This window comes from Amphiura filiformis, chromosome 9, assembly GCF_039555335.1.
Source record: "Amphiura filiformis chromosome 9, Afil_fr2py, whole genome shotgun sequence".
Taxonomy (NCBI): domain Eukaryota; kingdom Metazoa; phylum Echinodermata; class Ophiuroidea; order Amphilepidida; family Amphiuridae; genus Amphiura; species Amphiura filiformis.
In genome coordinates this window covers 65,242,470-65,259,089 of record NC_092636.1, presented here as the reverse complement: position 1 = coordinate 65,259,089, position 16,620 = coordinate 65,242,470, and the positions used below count along the sequence as shown (strand labels likewise).

The 16,620-nt window shown below is 34.9% G+C and overlaps 2 protein-coding genes across 2 annotated transcripts in view; both read right to left on the bottom strand.

The window, feature by feature from the left end:
* Positions 1 to 16,620, bottom strand: part of LOC140161326 (long-chain fatty acid transport protein 2-like) — a 442,693-nt gene that overhangs the window by 417,928 nt on the left and 8,145 nt on the right. The gene's annotated exons all lie outside the window — the stretch shown is intronic.
* Positions 8,447 to 14,822, bottom strand: LOC140161325 (neuropeptides capa receptor-like). Its single transcript, XM_072184804.1, has one exon. The coding sequence runs from the start codon at positions 13,395 to 13,397 to the stop codon at positions 12,375 to 12,377; it is 1,023 nt and encodes a 340-aa protein (XP_072040905.1). The 5' UTR covers positions 13,398 to 14,822; the 3' UTR covers positions 8,447 to 12,374.

Sequence of the window (16,620 nt, the reverse complement as noted above, 5' to 3'; positions counted from 1 at the left end):
CACACAATGCACGATAAAGGCACCAGCTCTGAAACTGACTTTAACTTAAATAAGGTTGATTTTTGCGTGTTTTTTTTATTTCTTTTTTCTATTCAAACAGACTTTCTAACATTACTTTAAGTCCTTCATACCTCACTAGACTCCAACTCCATTTTTTAAAATCCCAATATGTCCAACTTACTGGATATTTTATAATTCACTTCACTTCAATTTGCGCGCATTTCATTTCGACATTTGAAAACAATCTGCCTACAAATGTGTATGTTTTCGATAGAGATTAAACATCTTTAAAGTAAAGGTAAAATGAAATTTACAACAAATAATGTTTCTTTTCCTTAAACAAGACCAAGGGCAATAACACTTTGGGTGCTCCATGTTATTTCAATGCCAATGAGTTTATGAAAATAGCAGTTGTTCCAAATCTTCCTTACACAGAGTGGGCTGACATTCAAATTATAGATGTTTCTTGGACAAACATTAAAATTGGGTATCGCTATAAAATGTGCCATAAAAACAAAACGTTAAATCCTAATTCCTTTGTTTTGTCACACAAGGTCACTAATGGGTGTATCATTTATAAAATGTTTTAAAACCTAAAAGGTTCAAATCGGTTGTTTAATAAAAATGGATTCTTTTCTCTATTGCACTTTTTTTGACTCACCCTGTAATTGGATACAATAAGACACCAAAACACATGTGTTCACATGCAGATCGATCAATGACCTTTAATTCCTAAACACTTTCCATGGATTCGAAGCTAAAATGGAACTTCTGGTGGTCAATATCCATTAATATGCAATTTATTTCAGGCATTTGCATGTGGGATGTTTATTAAACACTCAGCTTAAAATATATATGAAACCGGTGGTACTGCATAGTACTTGCTTCCTCCTCATTTTGTGTGTGTGAGTCGTTTTTTTTTTATATTTATTTATTTGCTGTTGTATTTCAATATTAAATGAAATAAAAACGAACGAACTTGCTGATGAAGTCACTCCACAGAAATAATGAATCGGGTTACAGAAAAATAAAACACATTATACAAAAATAATTACTCATTTGGATTTGTTTCTATATTTCAAAAAGTATTTCTTTAATTGAACATATTCTTTGCATGCATAATTAGCAGACTCACAACTTCTATGACACCGATTTCATAACGGTAGGTGACTTCATGCCTGAAAGAGCACACATTAAATGAAAGAGTTCGCTAATTTAAAAGTTGCAAAACGTTAATATCAGGTACTCGATTTTAATGCACATTTTCCTGATACCGGGTGTTCGATTATAATACAAGTGTACTTGCTAATAATGGGTGCCCGATTATAATGCAAGAATTCCTGATACCGGGTGCCTGATTATAATGCAAGTTCCCAATTGCAATTGACAATTTTATAAATCCCAGAAGCCTTTGCGGTTAGACCTGAGATGTCGTTATTTGACGTCACCGTCGCCGACTTGCAATGCGCAGAAACGATGTTCGCCAAACGGGTCAGATGACATGTCGTCCAATGATAACATCTCCGGTATGCTCGCAAAGACTTATGGGATTATCCCATTCTGGACATACAAGTGGGTCATGATATCAAATTCTCTCCATTCGTATGTGAATATTAATGCATCATAACACCTCTGAGATTAGAACCACTGGGGATGAATATGCTATGAGTCTGTAGATGATGCATGTCAAAAATATTTGCAATCGAACTATCGAAGAAATGCTTTTTGAAATACAGAAACAAATCCAAAGGGGTGTTAATTTTAGTTTTACTCTTTAGAACGTAAAACACGATAGCCGTGGTTAAGATTGAAATGCTTTTTACACTATTTCAATAAAATAAATGATCACAAATGCATAAAAAATAACATAGAATCACAAATACAAGCCACTTTTTAAGAATTCTGTAGCTATTGATGTATATTGTCTGAAGTATGATCATTATCAGATTATATTGGTTTTTCACTTGACAACGAGTTTATTATCAATTTAAAGTGCATATTGTTTTGATTGACATTTCAGATTTCAGATTGCGTGTTTGTCACGTAGTAGCAACGGTTGTCATGTCCTGAGTAGTGTTGACACTCATCGTGAATACCTCCTGAGAGAAAATTGATTCCTTAAGATGCTAAACTGTTCACACATTTCCCGTATATTCTAATAACGACATTGGTCACCCACACGATGATTATCCTTTTACATAAATGAATGCATTAAGGGTAGACTAGGTATTGATGGTCGAAGCAGTCAAAAAATCTAAATATATTATTGAAATATAACACTTTGATGTTTTGCAAAAGTTCATTCTACTGCAAAGTGTTGTTGTTTCAGCCCTCTTTACAACATAACTCAAGAACCACAGGACCTATAAAAAGTATATCTGTGTTATTTGAATTCTTCTACACACTCGCTATGAATTGATTAATGCAATTTTTGCCCAAGCTCACTACCATTCGCAAGATGCTGTGAACTACCAAATTGCAACAGTTTAAATAGTTGCTAAACTTAAGAGTTTCATTGTCTCTTATGTTTGTAAATGAGCTAATGTCATCCATGTTAATCACGTGGCTTATCCATTGTGAAATTGTGAAAATACCTTGTTTCAAATTAAACATTTGGGGATGAGTTGGATTTTGGGAACGTGGTTTTATATTGTCCTATACATAAGCTCAAGCCGTTTTGATTATGATTTCAGTTTCTTACGTAATCGTGTGACCGCAGATTTTCTTAACAAAATTAAAAGACGAAAATACAATCACTCCATCTACGGATATACACTTTAAGGAAGTGTAATTCCAAGAAAGTGTCACTCCAAAGAAGTGTCACTTCAAAGACTGTCACTACAAAGAAGTGTCACTCCAAAGAAGGGTCACTCCAAGTGTGAAGCGTAAGCATAAATGAATTCAGTTTCAGTAATACTATAGCTTAATCATTCATATCGCATAATTTGATTTCACGTACAGCCAACGTACCCTACCTCACAGTAACAGCTTTAATACTAAGATACTGGTTGTTTTACGCGAAGATAGGAGAAACAGTAAAATGTCATTGAAGACACTTTGACATACTAAAAACGATATGAAGAAATTGGCATACAAATGCTTTATGGAAATAAAGACTAGAACTCGGTCAGTACCTTTTATTTTCGTGTTAATCTTAACCCAGCAAACACAAAAACGTTTTTAAAACGTTTTAAATAAGTTATATTTTGGGGTTTGGTTTAGATAAATATAAGGGTTATATAAAGGCCATGAAATCGTTTTAAAACGTTTTGTATGAAAACACACTATGACAATATTTTAAAAATGTTTTTGAAATGTCATTGTAAACTATTTTTTTTTTTTTTTTTGGCCAAATATTTTGTCAACACTTATACAACATTATGTTAAAATATTTGCAACCAGCAAACACAGAAATGTTCTTAAAATGTTTTTTACAAAACGTTTTAATAACATTTAAATGTCGGGTTATATAAAGGTCGTGAAAACATTTTAAAACGTTATTGTAAATATTTTGGGCAAAGGTTTTTGCAAAATATTCTGTTTAGAATTATTTGTACCAGGGTTTCAAAAATGTTTTTGGAATGTTATTTAAACGTTTTTATACCCTTTATATAACCCGACATTTAATTGTTTTCTGTAAAACATTTATGTTTGCTGTGCAGTAAATTACCAACAAATGTTATTTAATGTTTTGTAAACGTTTTATACCATTAATGTACCCTTGATATAATCCGACATTTAAACGTTTTCTGACAACCTTTTATAACCTTTTGCGAATGATGTCGAAAACGTTTTGTGTTTGCTGGGAATATTTTTTTAAAATGTCAAAACGGTTTCTGACATTTTTCAGCTACATTTCATCACCTTGAACATTGATGCAGTGGTGCAATGTTCTACTGAGCTTACTTGATATGAAGGCACTTCAGTAGCACAGGCGCTTCCCCCTTTTCTTATTCCTCTTTCTAATTACTTTTCTTTTCTTTCATTTTTTGTTTATCGCTCATTCGTTTTTATTACATTACTCTACTAAGAGAAAACCAGGACAAACGGTATATGGTATCAAACAAAGTAATCTTGTTAGTTGAACAAGTATAACAAACATTGAAAAGAGTCCCAAGTCTATAAATGTCTGAGAATATGCTGGGGAGAATAATAATATAACCGTATTATAGTTTAGTTTTGTTTATCACCATCTATGCAGAATAAAATATCAAAACTAGAGATGTACATAGTGCAGTTTTGTCCACGGCAAATTCACCGTGACCTTTTCAGCCATAAACCCGCTTAGTGAAGATTAAACCGAAATATGCAGTACTAAACCATTATAGTAATCGATTGTCCAATGCAAATTTCTTAGCACGTGATAATATTAACCCAATGAGCGATCGAATTGTCCGCTACGGTCGACTAATCCAATCGATAATGATGCTATTGGCATGTACGGGCGGAGCTCCACTGACTGAGTTTTGGGGGTATTTTTCACTGGTTTGCTATCATTTACTTATCAAGGCGGTCCTCCGACTATGCTAATAATGTAAAGATTGACATGTAGAGAATAAACCATACTTGATTGACAGAAAGTACTAAATTTGTACCTATTACGGTTTCGTGGCACCCATCTTCCAAATGCGACCAAGTCAGGGCGGCCCGGTGAAGCAAAATGTGCATTGGATTAACACGGGAGTTTGGATAAGATGTAGATTTCCTTTCTCATACAAATGTATGGCCCCACGTTATTAAAGCTTGTACCGGGTCAAAAATTCAGATATTTTGAAAAGAATAAGTAATTGAAACATAGAGCAAGTACTGAAATCATAGCTTTTATACTTTTTGATATATGACGCTAACTAGTTCATCTCCTATAGCTACAAAACAGCGCTACCAGTACGGGTCAATTGCCTATTGTGAGTGCCCCTGTGTTGTGTGCATACATGTAGTTAACAATAACTGCACGATGAATGCAAAGAACTATCCCGACGTGACCAGAGGTCCAAAAACTTGGGGGCTGTGGAATCACACGTCATGCTTCAAAATACACCATTTAAATGCAAAAATAAAATGAATATGCGGTTAAGAATATCTAAGTACATTGAGAGTTTTATGACAAAAGTATAAATAGTAAAATATATATTGTAGCAAGCATTTAAAAATTCGTAATAGAGTTGCTACCAGGTATTGCACATGTGGTAAGGATATCCATGAAAACTAAGTTATATGACTGTGAGAAAGTGGGATACTGTAATACTGGCAGTATCATATGTCATATGACTACTTGACTTTAGAGGAATGTCCAGAGGTTGCACTCCACATGATAAAAAATCAGCATTGTTATTTGATATTATCTATATTATGGTGGCAAAATGTGTAATGTGAAATGAGTAAGGTAAGATGTGCCAGTGACACATACAGGAATCCAATTACAGGCGTCATGGAACTAAAGTCCATACATCTTTGCACCTGAAATAGTACATTGTTGATTGAAGTTAAATCAACATAATCACCACAGCTAGCGTAGGAACTTATAAGAAGTTTAGCGCAGAAGTTTAGAAAATCAAAGCCGAACGGACAATTCAGACTTTCATACAAAATAGATAATGTACGCAAAAACGCATATGTGACCGTCCACGGCGAATGAGCCGTAAATTCCTCCCCGGTCAATTTTGTTTTATTTCGTGTTTAAAAAATAAACATCATAAACTTAAAAATGGTATATCATTTGACTTCAAACGATATCCAGAAGCGGGGTTATGGTTTGTTAAACTTTGCTCCTTCAACAAAAGTATAGCTTTTTACGTTTTTACATGTGTTTCTTTTTCCACATTGTTGGTTATAAATATCAAACAGTCATAATTGGCGGTCATTTCAAATCATCCCCAAGTCAACGAGCTTTAAGAAAGTTCTCTCATTGTTAATTGTTGGTTAGGCATACCTGTACAAAATACAATGCCTGGTAACCCACCACTTGAACAGGATTTAGCAATATAAGCAAACAAAGACCAGAGCTATTAAAAGTTCTATAGCCATCTAAGGTAGAAGCTTATTATCCACTTCAACAATAGGATTATTGATTAGTTTTTGACTATCGAAATGAGACGGATGTCGGGCCAGCTTAAGTTACCGATGAATATGACCTTCGTACACATTTTACACCGTAACTCAGAATACAATTTAGGGAATTTACGGCTCATTTGTACTGCCGGGTCACATATATAGATTTGAAATCTGAAAAAATAACCGTAAATGGATTGTTTGTGACGCTTTTGTTTTGGAATAAAAACAAAAAATCTGCTTAAGAAACGTATTTGATTATCATATTTAACGAAAAGATACTTTTGCAAAAACTTGGCCAGAAATTTCAGGGCCTGCCATGTTTACTATGTTTTTCCTAGAAATATTTATCACAGGTACAACATCTATGGTGCATGTGAAGGAGGAAGACTACAGATTAATATTTTAGCATGATCTTTTTTCTAAGCTGATCTATAGGCTTGTATATTTAATGAAGAATAATTGGTTTTCGTGCTTTGTTTTAGAAGTAATTTCAGGCATATCACGTAAGTCGATTTTCTCATAATTTTGCGTGGGTGTGTCGCAAACCTAAAATGTACTGCAAAAATAAATTCCAACAGGCCCAGGCCAGAGGCCCAAAAACTTGGGGGCTGTGGAATCACGCGTCATTCATCAGAATACACAATTCAAATGCAAAATAAAGTTCTTATGCAGTTACAAATATCAACGTATACACTGAGAGTTATTTAGTTATAGAGTTCCTACCAGGTATTGCACATGTGGTAAAGATATCCATGAAAACTAAGTCATATGACTGTGCAGAATAAAGAGCAAGTGGGACGCTGTAATATTGGTAGTATCATATGTCATATGACTACTTGACTTTAGAGGAATGTTCAGAGGTTGCACTCCACAGGATAAAACAATCAATATTGTTATTTGATATTATCTGTATTATGGTGGCAAAACGAGTAATGTGGAATGGTCAAGATGTGCCAGTATCACATATACAGGAATCCAATTACAGGCGTCATAGAACTTAAGTCCATACACACTTACACCTGAAATAATATATTGCTGACTGATTTTAGAATATTAATGGTTCAACATAATCACCACATTCGAAATCACCACCAGCTATCGTAGGAGGCTTAAGTTAAAGTTTAAATAATAAAATCCAAACCGAAAGGACAATTCAGACTTTCGTACAAAATAGATAATGACAGTGCAACATGCTATGGTAAGAAAATAGCAGGTTCTTTTTCCATCTTGTAATACAGTTTTATGATCGATATTAATCACGTGACTTTATGCTGTTTCAAGATGGATGACCCGATTGATTGCCCCATCAACCACTTTACTCCATAAAAATGCAGATTTTGGTATCAAGTAAAAGCTCGTATTTGTTCCTTAACATAATTATTGAAATTAGGCGTTGCAAATCGGTATATCCGAAGATATCATCAAAAAACTAACGAATTAATCTCGACTGTGGTATACTACGCTTGAGACTAATTAAAAAAATTTTTTGATGATCTTTTCAGAAATACACCGATTTGGAACTCCTAATTTCAATATGAAAGTGAGAAAAATAGGGTCTTTCATTTGAAATCAATTATATTATTATATGATCAAGATGATTAGCATTCATAAAAACACTGTAGACTACCATGATCACGCTGCATAAGTGTCAGTAATTTCATAAGGAATTATTCACATTTACAAGTAACAGTTACGTGTTCTTTTTACATAAATGCTTGAAAGGGACAACATTGTATGTAAGAATATGATTTTATATATCGGGTCACCTTCCTTTAAGGGGGTACTACACCCCTGGCCAATTTTTTTGCATATTTTTGCATTTCTCTCAAAAATTATAGCACATTGGTGACAAGTAAGATATGTATATTATAGGGGCAATGACTACAACTACTGTACTGAAAATTCAGCAACTCAAAGCAATTAGGTATTGATTTATTGATCAAATATTGGTTTTCCCTCATTTTTGACTGTAACTCCACAACTGTTGTCTGTGCTGAAATAAAATTTCCAGTGTAGTTGTAGTCCTTGCCCCTATAATATACATATCTTACTTGTCCCCAATGCGCTATAATTTTTGAGAAAAATGCAAAAACAGGTACAAAATTGGACAGGGGTGTAGTACCCCCTTAAGTTCTAGATGACAAAACGGAATAACCAACGTCATGGTTTTAAGAGTTTACATACCCGTCATATTATATTTCATAGATAATGTCGCAACGAAGTGAACATAATTAAACCAGGGTTTGTTTGAATTGCAGAATCTAGTTTTAAGGAGCTTAATCGTTCAATACGTTTCAGAAAAACAACCCTGATAGATGATGTCAATTGGAATTGAAAATAATGAGGTTGAAGAGTAATGTCAAACAATTGAACAAACATTTGAGCAAGTAGGTGATTGTTTTTCTCAGGGTTTAATTTATTAGCAAATATAATAGTTACAAGTTACATTAAAATCAACATAATGCGTGGAACATATCAGCTTGTCCTAGCACTCGAGCGTGTCTAATCTGGCGGCTTTGTTTTATGTCAGGAATGCTTGTGAAAGTTCTCAGTCAATAAGCTTTGAATGCAGATACTCCTTAATACCGCTTGTCTGAATTTGGAATAACACGACACGCCCTTGAAATATAAATAAAAAATATTAAAGGAATGTGGTAATTCTTCAGAGGTATGTACACGCAATGTACGCACTTTTCTAACATCTTTTCATTATAAACATAACATTTTCAAGCGCGTCATTTGTGTACGATGTTTTGTTTACAATGCGTATCATGTGCGTAACACATCCTGAAACCAATTAAGATGAGATAATGATGACACTGACGTCTGGAGTGATAGTACACATTTAATTATTCTACTACGTTTGTAGTGATAGTACTCATTTAATTATTCTTAACCTAATACGAGCTCAATCAAAGAAGAGTGCTATTCTTTCTAACCTTATTACCCAATATTACATGGAATTTCTCATGATACGGACAATAAACAAAACATCGTACACAAAGACGCGCTCGGTCAGTGTTGCTTCTATTGAATTGACACCACAGATAATGGTGCGTACCATGAGAAACACCTTGCAAAGGAATATGCTAAAACAGATAGATGACGGAAGCCATATTATGAGGTTTATCTTTATATGCTTAGAATAATTGTTTTTATTTTAAATTATTTAGGCTAATTTTGAAAATTTAAGATATATACGACAATGTGAAAGAGTAAATGAATACAGCTGTTACTGACTTGACATTTTTATTTAATATCGTTAGCACCAGTAATTTAGATAACTTCCAGTTGATACTGCATAAACATTACATCACGAGCTTGGAACAAAATTATTAAACACGAAGCGAAAGTTATCTGTTAATAATTATAACGTTACATAGCACATTACATCAAATTTGTCAATTTATTATGATTTTAAGTTGAAAGTAACACTATTTTAATATTTTATATCAGATACTGATACACACAGTCAAGGCTTACTAGCAACATAAACATCGAAATACAGTGAATTCAATTGTGTTCAGCAATCAATAATATTAACCATACTGCGCAGCTGAATAAAGCCGTCAAGTATTTTATAGGGATTTTTTTTGCAGTCAACGTTACTTGAGAGGTTTGGTCCACGTTCAACCGTCTGTGGGTATTGTTTCCATTTGCGGGTGGTGTTTAGGGTGGGTGTAGGGGTTGGGGTGTGTGGAGGGTATATGTGTATGGCGAGTTGCACAATTGTGTTGGGTGCATTATGTTCGTAATGAGAGTATTTTGTATCTGCTAACATAATTCTACAGTTCACGTGTCTGTCTGCTCGCTTGATTGTTTGCCAGTTGTTTTTCCGTCTGTCTGTGCGCCAGCCGATCCGTTAATTTGGAAGTCAATAATAGTTTCCTTATTGTCTCTACAGGCAAGATACTCGCATGGTAAACAATAAATATTTGCTATGCAACAGATACTCCTTTATAGAAAATAATAAAAAATACGATTAATAATAATTATTATTAATCGTTGACCCTTTGGTAAACTGCTAAACCTAAAGTCAATTGCTCCGTTCTGTCACGTCTGTCACGCTTTTATACGTATTACCACAGTCTGTCCGGGACGTCGTGTTCGTCAGTTACTGGTCTTTATCTGGTTGCGATATCATTGCTACCATAATGTGCAATTCTATTACCCTCAATATTCAAAATCGCGAAGTGTGATTTGTTAAAACACATGAGAGCATTTTATTTACAATGGGTCGAACATTCTACGCACAGCATTACACTTGGTTACGCGTACAATATCTGTCATTTACTGTCATTCATGGTAACAGAATATAAACTAGAATTTCGCGGTTCTCGACCTGCGCGGTTTTCGACGCAAAGCGTCGGCCGCAATGTCTCCGCCTTGACGCCCATCATTTAACCGGTGCAATTTCACTTGACCCCTAAATGACCTTCACATTATTTGCCTCACTAAGGTGGCCGTTCCCTCCAAATTTCATGACCCTGCAGCAGTCTATGGCGATTTGACCCCAGATGACCCCCCGAATGACCCGAAAATGACCTTGACATTTATGCCTTGTTTCAGTGGTCTTCCCCACAAAATTTCATGAACCTGCGACAATCTATGGCAATTTGACCCCGGATGACCCCGAATGACCCAAAATGTCCTTGACATTTCTAGCGTGGTCGTTCCCACCAAATTTCGTGAACCTGCAACAATCTATGGCGATTTGACCTCGGATGACCTCACAATGACCTTGCGATTATGCATATTTTGCGCTGAAAATCAAATCAGGTCAAGAACCTCTGGCTGTGCTATTCTCCGCCAAGTTTTATCACTCGTACTGATCCCCAAAATGACCTTAACATTTTTTGTCTTCCTACAGTGGTCGTTCCCACCAAATATCATGAACCTGCAACAATATGGCGATTTGACCCCGGATGACCTCACAATGACCTTGCGATTATGCATGTTTTGCGCTGAATATCAAATCGAATCAGGTCAAGAACCTCTGGCTGTGCTACTCTCCGCCAAGTTTCATCACTGTAACTCATACAGATCTCCAGATAATATGTGCACAAGTTTATTTTGCTTGATATGCATAAATTATGCAAATTAGGAACTTAATTACCATATTTTGCGACGAAAACCTGCTAAAATTTGGAGATCACCAATTGCCGCCCCTCTACAAATAAAGGGTGTGGCATTATCTTTACACCCAAAATAGTGTGTCCTCGGCAGTAAAAATGTTTAAATAATGGGTTCGGTTGCGCCTCACCCATCATTTTCATTTTTACTGCCTCGAACACATTATTTGGGTGTAAAGGGTACTGTATTACCCGTATTTCTTTAAATCGTACCTTATCTTTTAGTTTACATTTTAACAAATTATTAATGTTCAACAATGAACAATGTTCATCATCAATACGCTTCGTCTTTCATATTTTTGTATGTAGCTGTCTTTGTCTGTCCTGGTTCAATTGTCTGTCGTCAGCTTTCTGTCAGGAATAAACGACGTTGATGGTTATAGTTCTTGAAGTGATTCTTACGAACGTGAAAGAAATCGTTTAAACGTTTTGAATAGCAACTTTGATGTCAATCATATTCATCTGCTACCTTTTTTTTATAGTTATTTCGTCATTTCTTCAAGTTAAGGTCAGAAGCTGTGTTTAAGTTTGTTTTTCGTGTTTGTCTATCTGTCAGTCTGTTTGTTGGTCAATCTGTCCGTATTAGAAATATGTAACTGATGTTTCTGCAGCTGGTCAAGTTCAGTAATCTCATACCTATTTTGTCAATGATATTTTGTCGTGTTTTAACATCGGTCTACAAAGCTGTCAAAAATATGCCTGTCCTTATGGCCTATTTCAGTCCAGGTCGAAATTAAATTTGTGATTTAAAAGCATCATTGAACATGGTAAACTTAGAGTAGTCGAAATTTATTTCTTCAATGGTCAATCATTTATTCCGATTTGTTATGTTGCTAGCTGGTTTTTTTTATTCACGCATTTGAAACTTATTTTTCGTAATAGTGGCATCATTGGCACGATAAGGATAATTATGTTACTTATACATACTACTTAAATTTTATTCTTAGATTGGGAAATCTTGTTTGTTTTTCCATGACACTAATATATCTTTTGAGTTAAATTGAGATGTTACAAAACTGCTTACCCACACTAAAAGTCAGTATATTAAACTGTAATTTCAGCAATTGACCTGAACTGTCGATATATTTCAGTGGTATAACTTTTATCGAATCCAATACAAAATATGATCACTAATAGTTGTAAGCTCAGGTCACAAATAGAAATGAAAAACAATTTCTGAATAAACTGACTTTATGATGCAGTGACAGCAGTTTTGGCAACATGTGTGGCTGTAGGTTGGGTATACTCTGTGTGATGTGACGACCCAACTGATTTTAGACAGAAAGCTTGTCTTGATGCTGTCCTATATCTTGGGTTGGTTATATTATATACGACCGGGTTAATGGCACTATTGAAATACATAAGAATCCTTGCGATCTGAATCCACACCATCATTGAAGGGGTAATAAGCATGTCTAACGAGCCAGCGCTCAGTTCCCATACTACAAATAAGAAGGAAGTCAATTCAAAAGGCGATAGACATAAGAAAAATAGCACCCCGTTGATTACAAGCATTCTTGTCACCCGATTTCGATTGCGAAGGTTCTGGCCAGATAAACCATTCATCTGAGCTTCTGCGGTACTTTTTTTCACTGCAAGTACAATTCTCCCGTATAAAAAAGCGTTGCCAAACATGGCAATTATAAATGGGACTGTCTGGACGCAATTGACAAATGGATCAAGCCAGGCAGCGACTGGTTTGCACATACCTATGACTTGCGGATGGTGATTTTTCATTACTGTCAGATCCCCTGTGTTATTAGGTGGTAATGCACAGTAAAGTACTAAATGAGAATAATCAGGTATTTGAGCACTAGCCATCAACATGGAAAAGGTCCAGGCACCTGCTACGAGCTTTAGTACTCGATTCTTACTGCTGAATTGTCTGTGTTTTAAAGGTCTACAGATGGCATCAAAACGCTCCAAGCTAACTAAAGACACAAGCGTTATAGACGTATAATAACAGCAACTCATAATTGCAGGGACTAAGATACATCCTGTAGTTCCCACAGGCGCCCAATCGTCATGATACGGTGAACTCCCAAAACGAAATAACTTTTCCCCGACAGCAACTATCAAGAATAAAGTATCAGCAATTGCTAAGTTTAATAAATAGGTATTAGGAATGGTTCGCATCCATTGTATGCGATAAATTACGAAGATAAAAGCGACGTTCGAGCATAATCCTAACACAAGAATACAAGGCATGACCATTGTTATAAGTAGAGCTTCACTGTCGTCATAATAATAGGCTTGTGCCTCAGGTAGGTTGCTGATGTTTCATGCATTTGAAACATTCATTTTGATCATGTTTCTGCTTTATCAAAGGTTGTAATATCCGAATCCTTCAATGAACCAAACAATCACAGATATTGGTTAACATATTAATGCCGTTACGTAAACCAAAAGAGTATTCAGCATATTGTTTTCCGTTGACGCAGTTTAAATTAGGTACTGTTGCATCAAGTAAAGATAACGAGTTTCTTTCAGATAGATTGCCACTATTAACGACCGCTGTAATGCAGTGAATCCTATAATACAAGTACTGTTCAGTTGAATCGCTCTAATTAAAAAATGCAATCATAAAGACGCCAGCTAGTTATTTATAATGCCAACATTATTATTACTTCTTTGATAGTTGAGTTTTGTTACATCGTTTATATTGTCCGTAGAATAAGTTCAGAATTTCAGCCTTTTTGTCGAATAAGTAAGGCTGAATTCCAACGCCGATGATATAAGTTTTACTAAAAGACGCACGGCGGATCTGAGATGAGATCCTCCCACATTCGAGGCGCAGATTCAACGGAAGCAGCGTAAATTGTATCAACTTGGACGATCTCTTCTCTCGCTATATATTCCAAAACTCATTTCAGTCGATAGATAAATCCGCATGTGTTGTCGCTTTAGAATTGCACAGTAATTGCGGAGGTGTTCTTATAGTACACCAAGACCAGTGAATAGACGAAAGATAAGCTGTAAAGGTCATATATAAAATCATAGTAATCCAGAAATGAGCTTGTCTCCTTATCTACCAGTCGTTCACAATGCAGATGTAACTTGGTTGGGTTCCCATAAGCAATGAAGATATATCTGTTTTCACTAATTAAATTATCACTGAGGCTGTGATTTCTTCAATAGCGCTGAAACGAAGAGAATCTCATACCCAAAACACGTTATTCAATAGTTTTGTGATTTTGTTATGTGTCCATTATAGCGAACACATCCCAGGCTTGTTGTATAATGCTGATGATTTAATAATGACCAGGTTCAAAGCGAATACCAATCAATTGTTTCTGCTAATGAGCGAATAATCATTGATTATAATATTGATATTGCCAAGCACTGTATTCCTAATGTTTTGATCCGTACTTTTGTAGTCTCCAGCATTGAACAATATAATCATCTGTTTACATTGTGAAAGCTGTTCTCTTTGTAAAATATCAACGTTAACCACGCGTTAACAGAATTAAAATCGAAAAAACACGTTTAAATTAACATATTCCAAAAGATTGATATCATGATAATATTATATAAAAGCAATTATTTGTATACCATTTTTTCATAATTGCTTATATTTGCGTAAAGCAGAGAACATTCGTAGCTGGTCTAGCGTAACAAACGTTGAAAATCTGGAAATACTACAATGCTTTCAAACATTTGAAATTGCATTTTCAGATTAAGTGATAGAGATTTACAAGAACAGTTAAAGTAAAATTTGAAATCATACGATTGAAGAGAAATATTTGTTGAAGAATACAAAGTCGATCTGTATAAAAAGTGCCTGTTTCGCGATTATGCAATACACCTGATAATTATTTCCGGGAATGTAGTATCCGTATCCATGGTCATTTGTCAGCAAAAATGATACATTAACATTATCCGATAAAACTATCCATCAATGTGATAATGCCTAAAAGATAAAGAAACTCAAAGAGGACACCAATAGAATTACAGAGTAAGTGGTATATGATGCCGGTGAATCTGAACCTATGCAGCTGTGTGATGTACACCGATGGAGTGAGTGACTGTGGGGTAGTTTATGCGCCTGAACAGATGTAGTAGAATGAACCAGGGTTGCCAGTTTCATATCCACATCGATTTATGTGTGGTACATCATTTGAAATCTGTTGGTTTCATTGTAATAATTATTCAAATTGTAAATGTGAAGTTACTGAAGTAACAAATGCAAAAAAGAAAATGTATATATATACTACATATCGGTGAATTTTTCGTCTCCGTTGTCGTACTCGATATCGGGAGATTTTAAAACCTCGTTGATCAATTGCAATTAACATAAAACCTCTATGAAAAAACATCTTAAATGACTGGACGTATGGCAGACAATTAAGATATAAATGACGAAGTAACAAGTATAGAGCACCAGTAAAATGCACATTGTATTGGTACATCGATTCGTCGTCTAGAAAAATTGATATTTGGCGAGCCCAAAAGTACGTTCGCTCTCAGAAATTATCGAAAGCTCATTATGTTATTTTCATTATTAATTATATCATCCTGGATGCATTAATCTGCTTCAGAGCATTATTATTTAAGCATAAACATGAGCCCTTTAAAAAAAACCTTTTGCTATGTTAAAGTTAAAGAGCTAATGAAGTTTTTTTTTTTTATCTCGCAGTTGCAATAACTGTTGAGGGCGGTATTACACATTGTAAAGCAGACAAATGCGGTGCTCGTACATAAGGTCACAATGGAAGTATTATTATTATTTTAAAATTTAGTACAGGGGTTGTTGTGACCAAGTCAGATACGATACTTTTCAATTCTGCGTGCAAGCAGCATCTATTACAATTGAAATTCCATTTGCAATACCGCATAAATAATGTGATTTTTGAAATTTATAGACTGCCATACTCTATAATAATTATTTCAAATGATATTATGCATTAGTTATCATCGTAAGAGCGTACTTTTCTGTAATGAGGATTGGCATGTTTATAAAAGGCAATATCTATAGTTCGGGCAACTATTTGTGAGGGTAAGAAATAGTAAAATGTCAGGGAATAAATGCATAATATTGAATTCCAGCTCATCTGGTGTTATAGCTCCTGTGGCCAAATGACTCGAGTAAGACGTCATCTTAACCTTGAAATGTCGCTTCGTATTGCTAGTGAGATATTTATTTTCCGTTTCACTTATAAATGTACCGTGTACCCGCATAGTGGGGAAAACAAAAATACAATTAGAAAATATCAATTACCTTCAAATATAAAGCCATTGTTTTAATAGAGTAATAGTTGTCTCTCTCTCCCTCTCTCAAGAATAAAACAATAAATAAACAAACAAATAAAACAAACAAGCGAACACAATATAAACATGATATTGAATTGAGAGCTCTACTACATCTGATAATGTACTTTTGAATCAGACTAGGGCATGATCTTAATATGTCGTGTATAGATTGACCAAGTTCTGAGAC